This window comes from Nicotiana tabacum, chromosome 22 (genome assembly GCF_000715075.1).
Source record: "Nicotiana tabacum cultivar K326 chromosome 22, ASM71507v2, whole genome shotgun sequence".
NCBI classification, from domain to species: Eukaryota; Viridiplantae; Streptophyta; class Magnoliopsida; order Solanales; family Solanaceae; genus Nicotiana; species Nicotiana tabacum.
Window position 1 is genome coordinate 1,668,006 of NC_134101.1, and position 16,395 is coordinate 1,684,400.

Consider the following 16,395-nt stretch of genomic DNA (forward strand, 5'->3'; position numbering starts at 1 on the left):
AAATTTATTACATATGTACAAAGGTTAAATTTAGAACCCAATCATTAACATTTGAAGTTGGCATTCTAAATTCCAGAACTCATAATTTTAAATCCTAGCTCTGCTTGTATCTTCATGCATTTTCAAAGTTTTTGTATGTAATATGGCAACACGATGGATAAGATTGCTAATTTTAACAATGACAGATAAAATACCGGAGTCATGAATCTAAGAAAATCGTGATTTACATTTGCTACTTGGCCGACCTGATAATCTTTAAACAAAACGCTAGCAAAATGAACGTCCAACTGTGATAACCATTAGACTATCATTTTCAAGTTGAAACAGCTGCCAAGAACCAAAATAGCTGCTAGGTTACTACAACAAACTAACAAGACAAACATTTGGAATGGGCATTTCAAAAACAGATAAATACTGATCTCAAAACCTCTACAAAGCAAACATAAGAGGAGATGGAAGGAATAAATTCTGCAACTATACTAGAGCTCCTCAAAGCCTTCTTCATCCCCTTCTTCCTCTATTCTCTGAAATTCGCTCCTCCAGGTTTCCATCTGTGTGGATACCAATAAGTTCAGAGACTAGGAATTTTTATATAAGGACAACTATTTTTCTTTTTCTTCCTTTCTTTTTTCTTTTTAATTTATTTCCTTCCTCTTGAGATATGAGTAGAAGGAACCTCCGCTTTTTTTCTTTTTTTTTTTTTGTGTGTGGGTGGGTGGGTGGGTGGGGGGGGGGGCTATTCTACCATGGCGAATGTAAGAGAATAAGAATAGAATTGGACAACATTATGGCACACAGTAAATCTACCTGATCATCAGAGAAACGCAGATGCTCTGCAACAAAAAGTATGCTCGTGCCGACTCCTGATGCTCGTCTTGCAGAATCTTTGCTGAGGTTTCGTGCAACTTCATCATATTCAATCGCCTTCACCCGAAAACCATAGCTCATAAAGAGGTTGTCAAGCCATGTCTTTGTGGCAGGCTGAACATTGACCAAGAATTAGATTGCTGGAATTGCAGTTTTTGAGGATGTAATTGAATTGAAAAAAGCCTGCTCAATGTACAAGCTCACCAGGTCTGCAACTTCAGTTTCAGCCAGCCAGACAGGAATTTCCCCCAAGAAAAGACATCCCTTCATGGCTAAATTACTGACAACAGACAAGATATCTTTAAAACTTGCCAAGTTCACAACAGGAAATCCCTACAAATGAGGTACTCCTGTTACTGATAAGGTACATGTATCAGAATTCCACATCAAATGTATACTATTGACCAAATGGTATAGAAAGTTCCACCGCAGATGACGATAACAGCGGCCCTTGAACACTAGGTGAACTTCTAAAAATCTGTCATGATACTGCCAATAACGTCAGCAACATTTAGGAATGTGAACTACACCAACACCCGTTACATGCAGCAGATGCCACAATAAAAGTACCTCCCTCTTTCAGTGAGTAGGTAAGCCTCCAAAAACATTTATGTTCTATGGGGAACGAAGGTTGAGAAAGGAGAGGGGGCAGGAAAGGTGAAAATGTGCTGATTGTGATTATGTTTTGGTGAAGCCAGTAATCAAGACAAATAAAGCCAAAGATTGAAAAAAAATCACCATTAATGAGAAAAAATTCTACAATTTTGGAGCACCAAGTAGGAACTATAAAGACAGCTCCACTCTAGTAAAAGGCAAGCTCTCTATCATGTCAAATATCTATCTGAAATTTACAATCAGTGTATGACTTGCAGCCCAAGCTCTTTGTTTTCTTTTCTTCTTCTTGTCTTTTCCTGGTGGATGGGGGTGGTAAAAACTCCTCTTTCCCACAGTTCGTAAGGGTAAAGCGTCAACCGGGGTAAAAACGCTAAATCTGTAAGCACCATAAATAAATGCAAAACTTCATGAAAGGCCAAAGAATATACCCAGAAACCATATGTTCACCTGAAAAACCCATATACTTGGTCTGGTACCACTAAATCCTTTACTGCGAAGTACATTTTCTATGTCAAAAGACTCTGACGGGACATGAAAAGACATGCATCCTCTTGGAATCTTAGCCCCAGCATCTATGTCATCCATAGCAATACCATTAGATATGCTTCATGTGATCATAAAACTAATACATTTATGAATAAAGACAAAATGACATAAGGAACATCAAGCAGTAAAAACATTCCTCTTCAAACAGAACCAATGTAATCAACACAAGTCTCAGATATCATGAAAAAACATTGAAGTCTCATAAAGAGTTCACTGAACTCAGAAATATTTGCAGCTCACGATGTCTCCTTTGATGCGTGTGGAGTGAAAGAAATAAATCATTTTTTCAAAATAGTGAGAAATCATTGAGGGTATTGAAAGATCCTTCCTATTCACTTGTATTTTTGGTATAAAGAGAGGATAGCATGATAGCTGGCAAACTTAAGAGATGCCAATGGTTGGCATGGTTCATCAAAATAATTCTTTTCCATTGTAATATATTAACAAATGTACTAGCATGACTTGTACGGAAAAAGTTAAGCATGAACCCACTATCTCGACATTATAATTTTGCTCATCAGCTTTACTCTTGAGAAGAGAAAAATAAACGTTTACAGTTTTCATGTAAATGCAAAAAAAATGCACTCTTCCAGACAGAGTGATAGAGTTCATTAGAGGTATCATTATCACTGTTTTCCTTATCATTATCTTCCAGTTTATATCTAACTAGAAGACAGTGTCAGTCAATTTGGAATTGAGATGATTGATTGATTAATTGATTTCTAACTAGAGGATGAAGATAAATAAAACAAGAACAGAAGGGCAGATGAGGATAGGAAATAGTGATAATAATATCTTTTATGAACTACATCAATGTCTATTTGAAGCCAGAAAAATGAATTTTTCTTGATAAGACCTGAAATTAATTTTTCCTTGTTCTAATTCCATTATTTAGAGCGAATAAGAAATCTCTGAGTTTCTTTCTATACTATATTTTATTTTTGATTTTCACCTTGCAGGACAATGAGATCTCATCCCCATGCTTTGAGACAAATGACCAATCTTTCTATCTACACCTTCCATTCCCCCATGAGATATCATTATGTGCTGCAAAGTAATTTTTCAAATTGAATACCATGGCACACCCAATGAGCATGCAATTCTTTTAAATATTAAGGACAAAGAAGGAAACACTGATCAACATAAAGATATAATTTACCAAAATGAAAAAACAAAAACGAAAACGAAGAGTTCTTTTAAAGCATTGAGCTGGAGGAAACTGGAAAGAACAGAATAAAATTAGAGCTTGATGGTGGAATTTTCATCTACTGCAGTTAGGGAATTGAATCTACAGGTAACGGAACTAGATATAGAACACATCTTCTGCCACCAAAAGATGGTAGCTCTGAAAGGCACATAGGACACCACTGCCTGTTTGATTTGACTAAAACTATCGGGTCCAAGATTCTAAACAAACATCAATCCACCCGCCCATCCACCCCACCCCACCCCACCCCCCAAACCCCTAATGCAAATAAGAAAAATGAAGAACAAATTCTATAGCTGGTATAATTTTTAGAAAGCTTCATTTTCAGGTTCAGAACCAAATGTTGACATAGTTAATATAGAATGGTAAAGCATATCTCATAAATAGAAATCTAGAGGACATGGAGAATGGTGTAAGCTGTGCATGGCTTCTCGTGGACTTACTTGTCCCCACACACGACTTCCAAAAATAAGGGACAGAACAACACAAAAAGGAGAAGGATGTTAATACCTTGAAGCTTCTGAACCGCTTCTCTAAATACTTGTGTAGGGCATATGTCAAATATTAAGGTTGATGTTGGCCAATTGAGCCTGTAAGGCCGCGTATCCAGGCCATCTGTTAACAGAACAGCCTGCAGCACGTCAGTAGAGTAGTTGCCCATCTAACCCAAAGAAGTCGTGAGAAGTCATAAGTTAGATCCTTGTAAGCAGTGGTTTCATACCTGTTTCAGCCCATCAGACGATTGTATTGTTTCTAGCAACTTGTCATCAATAAACTTAGTTGCAAGACAGTAGGGATGCAGCTGTTGGTTCATGTCTTCCATACTGTTAGAAGGAAGAAGGCAACCAACATATGGGTCAATGAGGAGAGGATCTGCGAAAGCAAGAGATAGACATCCTTCAGAGAACTTGTGCATAACAACAACCACTTTTGAACAAAAAATAAGCAGGATTTGGAGTAAATATCAGTCAGAGCTCAGAGGATGTTCTTGAGGAAATGCAACTTGGAATTCATTGAGCTGTATGCAACTATGCATAAAGCTATCTTAGTATCTTACCCTGAACTTCAGTTATTTTTGGCCCATTTCCTAACAGTTTCTGACTTGTTGATTTACACGTATAAGCTATGGTGGTAAAAGGATTATGAATTCTAGTTGAAGATAAAAGCACTTTACTGTATAAGAAGATGAAGAACAGGAAGTAGACCCCAAAAATATGACAAGAAAGACCGCTGATTGATGCTACTTTTCGAATAACTTTGAAAAAGCTTTTAATGAAGCATTATCACGCTGTCCTTTTCCAATCAAAGTTTAATCATAGCTTTGGCAAGAGACACAAGTTCTCCAGATTGTCTGATTTACAAGCACTCCTACAAGTGATTCAATCAACAACCAAGTACACTTTACTCCCAAATTAGCGGAGTCTGTTATACGAGTCCTCTTTATTTATTCAAGCCAGTTTCAACAAACCTTTACTCAATAAAGCGCATGCCTAAGTAAGCTTGTCCCAACGAGCATTCATTAAAGTATGACTATTTCTACACTGGCATCGCATCACTTAGGCGAGTGATCAGTTAGCTAAAAATAAATGATAACTTGGCTTCATAGAAACAATTCGACAATAATAACCCCAGCCATTGAAGAAGCTCAAAGGATAGCAGGCGAATAGAAAATGCATATACAAATACATGTATGGTATACACAAGAATTAGAGTAAAATGGAGGGAATTTGCCTGGAGAGTGAGACTCCCGGAGACGAAGGGAAGCTCGTTCAATGGCGGCCTGGTAAAAAGAGTCATTTCCTTCATTGAGACTAGCTCGAGCTCTAAGGTTAAAATATCTCCGCTTGGATTGGCATGTCGATAACGGGCGAGAAAGAATACTGGGTCCGAAGCCCAATAAGATTTCCATGCCGTCCCACAGAAGCCGCCGGTAACTATTCCGATATCCTCAGTCCTCCCTTTTTCACTTCATTAGAGAGTCAACAATAGTCTCTCCTTACTTACCTGTCCCACACCTCCACGTTAATATATGGCTGGAGAAATTAACAAAAAGTCATTTATCTTTGCGATATATTTAAAATAGTACCTAAATATACTCTTGATTCTTATAAGAAAAATTAAATTACGGTGAATGTTTACTCTTCCTCCGTGATTTTCTCAAATATTTAATAACATATTAAATAACATATTTCTATACTTAATGATATATTCAATGACATATTTTTCTTTACTTTTCATGCTTATATAAAGGTCTTGTAATATATAGGAAAATACACACAATTGAAGAAGAAATAAGAATCTCTCATCCCTTTTCTCTCTATACCTCTTAGCTTGTTTTTCCTTGTTCTATATTGTTACTTTGAGCTATATTTTATAACACGTTATCAGCACGAATTCTCTAACTTCAAGGTTGAATTCCACTTCTGGTAAGGTATATCTCGATGATCTATTGTCAAAATTATCCAGATTTTATTAAGAAAGGTATGTAGTGTTACAGACACGTCTTTCTGCTACAACAATAAGTCTGAGCTTTAAACCAAATAAATTTGTACCACTATTTAGAATAAGCAATGGTCTGATTATTAGAAAATTAGTATTTATGTGGATGCTAAGGATGTCACCTTGTTAAATTTTCATGAACTAAATAATAGGTGGCATGCGGTATACTAAATAATCTGCAAAATTAAAATTATACTTTATTATGTATGCTTACGGTTTTACCTTATAATACGATTTTAGTATGCCTAGTATAATAATTATACATTAGTTTACTGTCAAATATAATAATAATAATAATAATAATAATAATAATAATAATAATAATAATAATAATAATAATAATAATAATAATAATAATAATAATAATAATCGTAACTATTTTATTTTGATAAGATAAAATATTAGTACAAGAAGTATGTACTACACCAAATTTTTCATTGATGATAGTTCTTATCAAATTAACATGTTGAATCATTTCTATATGAAAAGCATATAGTAGTAGATAGTAGACACATATTTGTCCACTATTTTTTTGATTCCCTGATTGACTTAAAGGTTCTGCTATATCTTTTTGTTTTTCTAGAGAACATAATACTTAGTTTCCACAAAAGTGCATGATAACTAGTAGTATTATTATTCTATTTGATATATCATTTTTTCTTAATGTTCTGGTCATATCACTTTCATCTTGAAGTAAGTTTATTGCAACAAAGACCACATATAAATTTTCAATATTATTTTGTATTTTCATATATCTGTTTGACACTAAATACTTAGCTGATTTGAGTAAATAAAAATTTATTGTTGAGAATTATATCCAAATGACATTATGAAGAGTTTAACTCAAGAGGTAAGTATTTCCTTCGTATTTAAAATTATTTTTGTCCTTTGCTATTAATGATATCAACTTCAATGAGTTCAAGTCGCAATGCACCATGAGGGTAAGACATCAGGATCAAGTCCTGATGCTCCATGATGATAAGAGTTGGGTTTAAGTCCCAATTCATTATGGCCTAACATGCCTTTATATTGGTAAGACATTGGGTTTGAGTCCCAATATACCATATTGATGATATAATGATAACTAAAAAATATATATATATTTTTCATGAAAAATCATGAATATTGTCCAACTTGATTTGCTTCATTCTTGAAGTGAATGTGGTAGCAACGCATAATAAGTCTAAATGAAGACAAGTGGTTGAACAATGAGCGTGGTCAAAATAATAATAATCATCACTATGATTATAAAAGGAGAACAATAAAGGTTCTCAAAACAGTCCTTCAAAATGTGAAGGCAATGTTTACCATCAAATTGGTATGAAAAATAATAAAGCATGCCGCTGATTATGATCCATTCCTTGAAGAAAATGTGACTTGTGATAAGCATTGAAAATGAAGATCCATTCCTAAATGTGAATGTGGCAATATGTGACAAAAGTAATGAATAAATACATGTAATGCATGATTAGATGAATATCACACAACTCACCTCTAAGGGAGGTTTGAGTGAAATAAAGAGAATAAATATTATTATGTGGTTACATGAATATGTCATTGGTCGCGTACATGTCATACGCCCAAAAAAAAGATATTTTGTTGTGCCTTATAAAAGGTTATTAAAGGCAAAATTAAAGCAAGAAATGATTTTTCTTATGATAATTTTGACCATGACAATTTATTATGATATAATTTTCTCCGTAAAGGAAACATTTACCATATGAATGGTGTAATAAAAGATCTTGTAGTACAAAAGTTGTTAAGAGCTCCAAAAAATTAATTTGTTAATACCCGAATAAATAAAATTATTCACGGCATTGATACTGTAAAGTCTCAAAAGAAACTTTTTTGAGTTTCAAATGTATAAGTCAAAGTGGTTGGCATATTGAGACTATAAATGAAAGGAATATTGAATATCTTCATATTTCTATAATCATAACGGGTAAATATGAAAGGTTACCCGATTTTCTTTCTATTTGTACTACACAAATATAAGCATGATGATGGAATCATATGTCACAAGTAAACTAGAGGTTTACTGAAACAAATATTAGTTGGCATGACCGGTTGACCATCTCAGTTCGATTATGATGCAAAAAATTAATTGAGAATTACATTGGCATATATTGCAGAAATAGAAGATTCTTCAATAATTACCTTGTGATGCTTACTCTCATGATATACCAGTTAAGGTTGGGATTGAATCCCTTGATTTTTGGAATAAATAAAAGGTGATAAATATATTGGCCCAGTCACCTGCCATGTGGACCGTTTACTATTATATGATTTTAATAGATGCATCTATTCTATGGTCACATGTGCATTTGTTATCAATTTGCAGTTTGGCTTTTGCAAGATTGATTGCTCAAATTATTAGAGCACAGTTCCAGAATATAAATTATGATGATTTATCTTGATAATACTGGTTTAAATCCAAGTTGGTTTAGCAGAAATTGTATGCCTCCAATTATATCTAAACCATTGGTTATGAGAACAAAATTGGCAAAATAAAATTTGGTATATGATGTATTATTTAATATACAACAGCACGTGTACGAATCTAGCCAAGTTATGATAAGTTCTCCCTATCACAATCGGTTCAAGGTCAGGAACCAAATAATTTCCATCCAGAAATATGAATGTGCTATATGATTTAATTATTCCACCACAATGCACAAAGATGGATTCCCAAATAAGGCTAGGGATATTTGTTGATGATCCCAACAGTATGGGGAAAAATGGGCAGCTGAAAAAGTAATGCATGTAATGAATTATTATGAGTACATCTAAATACTCGTACGAGAAAATATGAACTTGAAGTTCAAGTGATAATTCATTTACAAAATATTGCTAGGCGTATTTGCTGACCCAAAACTAAATGTCATATTCAGCTGCTAATGCTCTAAATAAAATAAAGTTCATAATGAATAGAGTCTATGGCATGCATGAAGCATAATAGACTAATCGGTTCCAAAGATAAAACTCCTTGAATAAGGAGAAGAGCAAATATTCAAGATGGTCATAATAAGGAGGCAAGTGCTCTAGAAGAGCACCACGACATAACACTTCATAAGACCTCATGGGAGAGGCTCAGGTACCTGAAAATAATAAGATAAAGAGATCTCAATAAGTTATGTCTTTATTGGGTAATAGTAAAATCGATATAAAATGATTGTCGACGATATTGTTAATATAATGTAGCGCTCAATATTATTAATATTAACGAGAATCCTGAGCTCAAATCTGTCATGAAATTTGGACAGATAAATGATTGGCCAACTGAAAAATATGCAATGAAAATTGATTTCACCTAAAAAATATGAAGTTGGACGGATAGTCCCAACACTTGGAAGTATAAAGCCAGTGGAGGTATAAATATGTTCTTGAGCGAAACAAGGTCAAGTCGATAAACATAAAGACGACTTGTGTCACAAGAAGATTTGTAAATATCCTGGTATTGATTATATAGATACATGTTCTCCTGTGGTGGATGTAGTCATTTCAGGTTTTAATCTGGCAATACAAGAAAAATGTGATATGCGTATAACGGAAATCATTGAATGATTTAAATTGTTATGAAACATATTAAGGTTTCCAAGAAATTTATTAAATAAAGCTTCAAAAAATCCCTATACGGATTGAGACAATCAAGGCACGTGTTGTATAAACGCCTGAGTGAGTACCTGTTAGAAGAAGGGTACAAGAATGATTCAATTTGTCCCTGTGTCTTTATAAAAAGATTTTGATCTAAATTTGTTATAATCGCCATGTATGTTGATGATTTAAATATCATTGGAACTCCTAGGGAGCTTCCTAAAAGCAGTAGACTATTTAAAGAAAGAATTTGAAATGAAAGATCTTGGAAAGATAATTTTGTCTTGGTCTACAAATTGAGTATATGAAAGATGGAATTTTTGTCCATCAATCAGCATACACTAAAAAGATTTTAAAGCGATTCTATATGGATAAAGCATATCCATCGAGTATCCCGATAGTTGTGAGATCACTCAATATAAATAAAGATTCATTCCGACCTCATGAAAATAATGAAGAGCTTCTTAGTCCCGAAGTACCATATCTTAGTGCAACTGGTGCACTAATGTATCTTTCTAACATTACAAGGTCTAACATAACTTTTTCAGTTAATATCTTAACAAGATATAGCTTCTTCATACAAAGAGACATTGGAATGGAATCAAACACATATTGCGGTATCTAAAAGGGACTACCGATATGGGCTTATTTTATGACAATGATTGCAGTCCCGATCTTGTTGGTTATGCAGATGCTGAGTATTTATCTGACCCACATAAGACTCGATCTCAAACAGGTTATGTGTTTACCTGTGGAGGTACTGCAATATCTTGGCGATCGACTAAGCAATCAATCGTGGCTACTTCATCTTAATCATGCTGAGATAATTGCTATTCATGAAGTAAGTCGAGAATGTGTATGGTTGAGGTCTATAATACACCTTATTTGAGACAAATATGGTTTGAAGTGTGACAAGTTACCCACAATTTTGTATGAAGGCAATGCAACATGCATAGCCAATTGAAGGGAGGATCCATAAAAAGGGATAGGACAAAGCACATTTCACAAAAGTTATTTTTCACACATGATCTTCAAAAGAATGGCGATATCAACGTGCAACAGATCCGTTCAAGTGATAATAAGGATGATTTGTTCAACAAATCTCTACCGACGTCAACCTTCAAGAAATTAGTGTACAAGATTGGGATGCGAAGGCTCAGGGATGTGAATTGATGCTCTCATCGGAGGGAGTTAATACGCGTTGTACTCTTTTTTTCTTACAAGGTTTTGTCCCACTAGGTTTTCCTTACAAGGTTTTTAACGAGGCAACCAAGAGGCGTATTTTTAAATATGTGTACTCTTTTTCCTTCACTGAGATTTTTTTCCCATGGGGTTTTTTCCTAATAAGGTTTTAATGGGGCATATTATCTATGAACATCCAAGAGGGGAGTGTTATAAGAAAAATCAAATTATGGTGGATGTCTACTCTTTCTCCGTGATCTTCTCAAATGCTTAATGACATATTTTTCTTTACTTTTCATACCTATATAAAGGTTTTGTAATAGATAGGAAAATACATATAATTGAAAAAGAAATAAGAATTTCTCATCTCTTTCTCTCTATACATCTTAGCTTGTTTTTTCTTGTTCTATATTGTTACTTTGAGCTATATTTTATAACATTGATATTCTTTTTGTTTGCCAAAAAATGAGCTTTTTTTAGTTCGCATCAAACATTTGTAAATTCTTATTGTTCAATTTATTGTGAACAATGAAAAAAGAAATAATTTAATAGGAACTCACGTTTGAAGGTGCAGTTTTATATTTTATTTTTTTCTGTCTACTTCTAGTTCTAGTTTATGGTGCCATTTTTAGGTGCAAATTCTGTTATTTTTGGTAATATGTTTTTGGTGTCTGATGCAGTGTTTAGTATCGTATATTTTAGGAGTTAATAATGAAACTCTCCTAGTATTTTTGATTAATTTTCTTAAATAATTCTCATTAAATTTTATTGTCAAAACTTATTAACTAAAAACAAAAAAACGCTCTCTTTGACAAATTTAAAAGATGAAAACTACTCGGGGTTATATTTCAGATATTATTTTAAACATACTCCAATAATTTTCATTAAGTTTAACTGTCAAAATTTATTAAATAAAAACAATAAACGCACTATTTGAAAAATTTTAAAGGATGAAAAATACTCGAATTTATATTTAAGAGATTATTTTAAATATACTCCAATCACGAGGGACCATCTTTGTCATTTTCTCGATATGGAAATAAGGCTGAGCTGATTTTGAGGAGATATGCAGATTAATTATAGGAAAAATGATAATGTATAGCAACTCTCAAAATAATAATCGAAAAATGTATATTTTTTATATATTTATTATATGTATGTATATATATATATATATATATATATATATATATATATATATTGTATGTTATATTCAAAAATTATACAAATTTTATATACTTTTTTCGGCTACTAAATGTAAATAATTTCTGACACGGGCTAAAAGTGTAAGAAGCCCTAGATTATAGTACGTGATAAGTTGGGCCTCCAGGTTTGGGTTTGCATCAATCAAGCAATTTGGACTGGGCCGCACTATGTGGGTTTTGTTTGCTTAGAGCAGTAAGTAGTGGGCCTAGCTAAAAGGCCCAGCAAGCATATTGGTGGGGAGAGACATTCCCTTCCCTCCTGCGAGTAAAATCAAAGGAAGATGGAGGTGGACATCCCCGCCGACGTCCCCTGCTCTTCCACCGCCGTCAATTCCGTCATTCGCATGGGCACCGTAAGCCACTGTTTTTGTTTCCCTAATTTGTTATCCAAATGTTCTTAAGCACTTATTAGGATCTTTACTCTACGTGGGACTATACTGCAGGCCGGCTTAATCTGGGGTTCCTGTTCTGGTCCATACGAAGCCAACAAATTAGGTGCTATACTTAGTTTTTTATGTATAATTCATTCGATGTTGATGATAAGATCAAACCTTTTGTGTATTTTTCTTATTCTGCTTTACTCCTATACTACGAACAGGTCTTGCTGGCATTCATCGAGCTTCTTTTATTGTAAGTTGCTCATTGCAATCCCTTTCCTGTGCTTTTTTTGTTTGGTTTAGTTATAATTTGATTGTCTTCTGTGCTTTTACTCTATATGCAGGCTAAGTCAGTTGGTCGGTTTGGCTTTCAGTGGGGTAATCACATTGACTTTCCCCAATCTAATTTACATTAACCAAATATTTTCCCGACATGTCACCTTCTATGTTAATCTAGATTTAAGTTATATACACTGGCAGTGAAAAGTACAGAGTGCTGGTTATCTTACACGCCAACTATACTAATCGTCTATATTAAGCATGAGTTTTGGTGATATGTAAAATAAGATAAAGTAAGGTAAATAACATACTACTACACTGAAATATAGACCAATCAGCAGAGCTTTGTATTTTTGGTGGCGCACATTTTGATCTGTGATATTAAAGTCAATTATTTGTCGGTCGGAGCCCTATTACTTGAGGAAAGGCTTAGATGCGACCTTTTCAATTTAGAAGCTTATGGTGTATCATAAGAACATCCATATCTGAAAACACCACACAATCTGAACCATAACCTGAGAAACTGTGGAGAAATAAGCTAGTTTGTATTATATTTCAAATTGATAGTTATCTGTACATGTTTCATGACTCAACACAGCGTAATAAGAAATGCGACAAATATAATGAGCAGAATTACAATCACTGACATGGACTATGCTACCCTAGACTACTTCTATAAAAGTCTGTTTAGAATGAAACTATCACCATTTTGTGTGCTTCTTGTTATAATGTTATGTAAACTTAAACTTGGTTTATTGCAAAGGTGTACCAAATGCTCATTGTCAGACTTGATTGTGTCCAATTAATCAGTCCTAAGTGTTTAATGTTTTATGCTCTTTTTACTATGTTTTCTCTTGGATAATGTCATGGTTGGTTTAGATATGTCATTATCATCTGATAAGCATCCATCTTTCTTTTATAGGACTGTTTGCTGCAATATTTTCTTCCACTCGCTGTGGGCTTCAGAGATATAGAAGACGAAATGATTGGGTCAGTTTGTAAACATATACCCTCTCATACCTTATCAAAAAAAAATATATATATACCCTCTCAGATCACAGCATTAATTTGGACGCTCCTTTATTGACCCACTTGTGGATGTACATGTAAAATATGCTACTATTGTTTAACTAGGAGAATTTACATGGAAATGTTGCTTCCACTAATTTTTCCAAATTTTCTGTTATATTAAACCATATCAGGTTGTTTGTTTGGGGCTAACAGTTGGTAGGCATAGTTAATAAGCACATCAAGGTCTACTTTTATGAATCTCGATGCGAAAGTAGGAATGTATGTTTTTCTCCATCGTCAAGTTATAGTAATCATGCAATATATGTGAAATTGAGATAAATTTTGTTTTTCATTTCTTTGTAGTGCGTAATATAGATTTAGAAAAGAGACTACCACAGTGTTGTGAAGAGCGTGAAGTGAGGAAAAGCGACAAGTCCCTTTTCGCTTAAAGCGAGAAGTGAAGCGCTCGCTTTTTTGAAGTGAAGCGGAATTTTAAAAAATATTAAAATAAATACTGCATAAACAATGAAGAAGAAGAAGAAGAAGAGGAGAATGACAATAAAACAAATACTGCATAGACAACTAAGAATAAATGATATGAAAAAAATGGTAGTAAGTATGCCAAAAATTGGCAGTATAACTGAAACGAAAAATGGGCAGCATTTCGCTGCAATTTATCACTGAAACAGTGAAAGAAAATGAAGAACAAGAAGAGGAGAATGTGAAAAAGAAGAACTGAAGGGTAAAAAAATTTCGCCAGTATTTTACTGCTATTTGGACACTGAAACAGTGATAGAAAAAGAAAAGAAAAAGGAGGAGGAGGAGGAGGAAGAAATCACATGGGACCAAACTTGATGATCTTGAAGTTAAAAAAAGAGAGCCTTTTTAATTAATTAACGTTGGCAGCCCAGTTATAAAGAGAAGCGCTCGCTTTTGTCGCTTTGTTCGCTTCCTCGCTTTTTCAAGGGAAGCGATTGCTTTTGTGTACCTGGTACGCTTCAGATCAGAGAAGCGCCAGGTGCCTCGCTTCGCATCGCTTCTCGCTTCAAGCGAGGAAGCGGTCGCTTTTAACAACGCTGGCTACAGTTTTTAGTTACCGTTTCATATTGTTAGAGTCCAATATGATATCGTGATATCTCAGAATTTTAGATAGCTAAGTAAGATTGTATGATCTCTGAACCTTTTTCTATATAAGTGACCAATTGGAGGTAATGCTTTTGCAGCCAATATAAGAGCAACTGAAACAATCCCCTTTTGCTAGATGAAATTAACATTTAACAAAATCAGAAATCATGAAAATTGCATATTCTTTTGGATGTTCTAATTAAAGAATAATAAACATGCACTGATCCAAAAGAATCGACATTTCCTTGGACTACATGATGCGTTTAAACTTTTCTCACAGTACCTTTTTCACTTTAGTACTAATTGTATTCGTGTTAACGGTAAGCCATGGGTATTACTATCAACTAAAGTTATAAGATCGCTTTTACTTTTGCAGGTTAATGTTTTGACTGCTGGTGTAGTAGCAGGGGCTGCTTTTGGTGCAGGCACCCGAAACTGGAAGCAGGTTGCTGGAGCAACAGGTCTTGTGTGTCTCTTGTGTCATGTTGCTGAGGACTCCAGATAAAATTTCTCTGATTTGCTTAGAAGGGACTAAAATACACTGCAGTAGTGCTGGAAATTGATGGACCCTTGTCTCCATCCATACCAGTCTGTGCCATACTAACTACATCATGTTGATTGAGGAAGCATGGCACAGTGCATGCTTCACGGAATGGAAAACGAAATTCAGCTAATTGAAGTTCATACATGATTTTTTTTTTTTTTTTTTTGTCAATTTCATAGGCCACGAGTTTTAGGGAAACAAACCTAACATATGAATTACAAAGCAAGTATATCTTTATCGTTTTCACTTTAAATGGCCCCTAATCCCTATAGGACAATCATAATCCTCTAGGGGACTGTTGCTTGGAGTTGATCATAGGTTGGTTTATCTACATGTTTTTGAATTACACTATGTTATTTGGAGTAAAATCTAGATATGGAACTTGCTGAATCTCTTTTAAAATCCTTTTCATCTTCCTCTCAATTTCATGGATGATTGTATAGTTACCTTAGCTAAGTTGTGCTGACATGAGACAAGCTATTCTTCTCTCCTACTATTTGATTTTTAGTCTTGTGTTTAATGCATTTTCGATTTGATTTGATCTTTTTGTCTAAGTAGACGATAATGGACGTGAAACAATTAAACAAATACTTTATTCTCTTTGTATTCGTGTTGCATACCGTCTACCTTTTAGACTACCCTGTCCCGTTTCATTCTTATACTTCCTCAATGATACCTCTACTATTTTTTATCCAAATTCCATGAAAGTAATTGGTCTGTCGTAAATCATTTTACAAAACACAAGAATAATTGCAATTTTGGTCTTTGAATTACTAATTTATATGGTCTTTTGTTCCTAACTTTAGTCCTTAAGAGAAAGGATAAAAGAAATAAGAAACGAACAACGAAGAAAAGGATGAAGAAGATAGGTACATTTAGAAAGCAAAAATAAAAAATAAAAAAAATACACTTGAAAATAACACCAATACCACATCGCTGCATTTTTAAAGCTCAAATGCGTCTCTGAGATAGTCAATTCCTCTCAATGTCATTTCTAATCCAGGAGAGGGGGTAATAAATAGAAAAAATTGAAGATTAAGGGGTAAAGAAAAACCCAATGATTTAGGTATGTAGGTTACAAATATTGACAACTTTAGGAGGTTTTATACATTAACCCAAAAGAAAAAGTTTTGCAAGAGGAACTGGACGGGAAAAAGCTGTTATGAAATGTAGTTTTAAAGGTTTATTTATTACGCTTAGGCCCCCGTAGTTTCCCTATTTTCTTAATTCCTGTTGGAACTATAAGGCGGTACTCCCGTTTTGAGCTCCTATTTCAATAAATATTCTCCATATTATTTTAGGAAAATGGTAATAAAATTATCATAATAAAGTAATCTGTAAGCA

General features: G+C 34.0%; 2 protein-coding genes across 2 annotated transcripts; one reads left to right on the plus strand and one right to left on the minus strand.

The window, feature by feature from the left end:
- Positions 1-179: 179 nt before the first annotated feature.
- On the minus strand, positions 180-5,255 carry LOC107784976 (O-methyltransferase 1, chloroplastic). The gene is made up of 7 exons (XM_016606183.2): positions 4,967-5,255; positions 3,957-4,108; positions 3,746-3,866; positions 1,930-2,054; positions 1,072-1,200; positions 808-981; positions 180-551 (listed from the first exon to the last, which is right to left on the minus strand). Exons 1-7 carry the CDS (start codon positions 5,142-5,144, stop codon positions 480-482), a joined length of 951 nt encoding a protein of 316 aa, XP_016461669.1. The 5' UTR covers positions 5,145-5,255; the 3' UTR covers positions 180-479.
- Positions 5,256-11,937: 6,682 nt separating this feature from the next.
- On the plus strand, positions 11,938-15,297 carry LOC107784975 (outer envelope pore protein 16-4, chloroplastic). The gene is made up of 6 exons (XM_016606181.2): positions 11,938-12,068; positions 12,159-12,210; positions 12,314-12,345; positions 12,437-12,470; positions 13,294-13,361; positions 14,884-15,297. Exons 1-6 carry the CDS (start codon positions 11,997-11,999, stop codon positions 15,010-15,012), a joined length of 387 nt encoding a protein of 128 aa, XP_016461667.1. The 5' UTR covers positions 11,938-11,996; the 3' UTR covers positions 15,013-15,297.
- The last annotated feature ends 1,098 nt before the right edge of the window (positions 15,298-16,395 follow it).

What these genes read in the sequence shown, in the direction of transcription:
- LOC107784976 (XM_016606183.2), bottom strand. Translation starts at nt 5,144, where the DNA reads ATGGAAATCTTATTGGGCTTCGGACCCAGTATTCTTTCTCGCCCGTTA. An exon ending in CGTCTGATGGGCTGAAACAG is followed by an intron (nt 3,867 to 3,956) that starts GTATGAAACCAC and finishes GACGTGCTGCAG; the next exon opens with GCTGTTCTGTTAACAGATGG. An exon ending in CAAGTATATGGGTTTTTCAG is followed by an intron (nt 1,201 to 1,929) that starts GTGAACATATGG and finishes CCTCATTTGTAG; the next exon opens with GGATTTCCTGTTGTGAACTT.
- LOC107784975 (XM_016606181.2), top strand. Translation starts at nt 11,997, where the DNA reads ATGGAGGTGGACATCCCCGCCGACGTCCCCTGCTCTTCCACCGCCGTC. An exon ending in TCGGTTTGGCTTTCAGTGGG is followed by an intron (nt 12,471 to 13,293) that starts GTAATCACATTG and finishes TTTCTTTTATAG; the next exon opens with GACTGTTTGCTGCAATATTT. An exon ending in ATAGAAGACGAAATGATTGG is followed by an intron (nt 13,362 to 14,883) that starts GTCAGTTTGTAA and finishes TTACTTTTGCAG; the next exon opens with GTTAATGTTTTGACTGCTGG.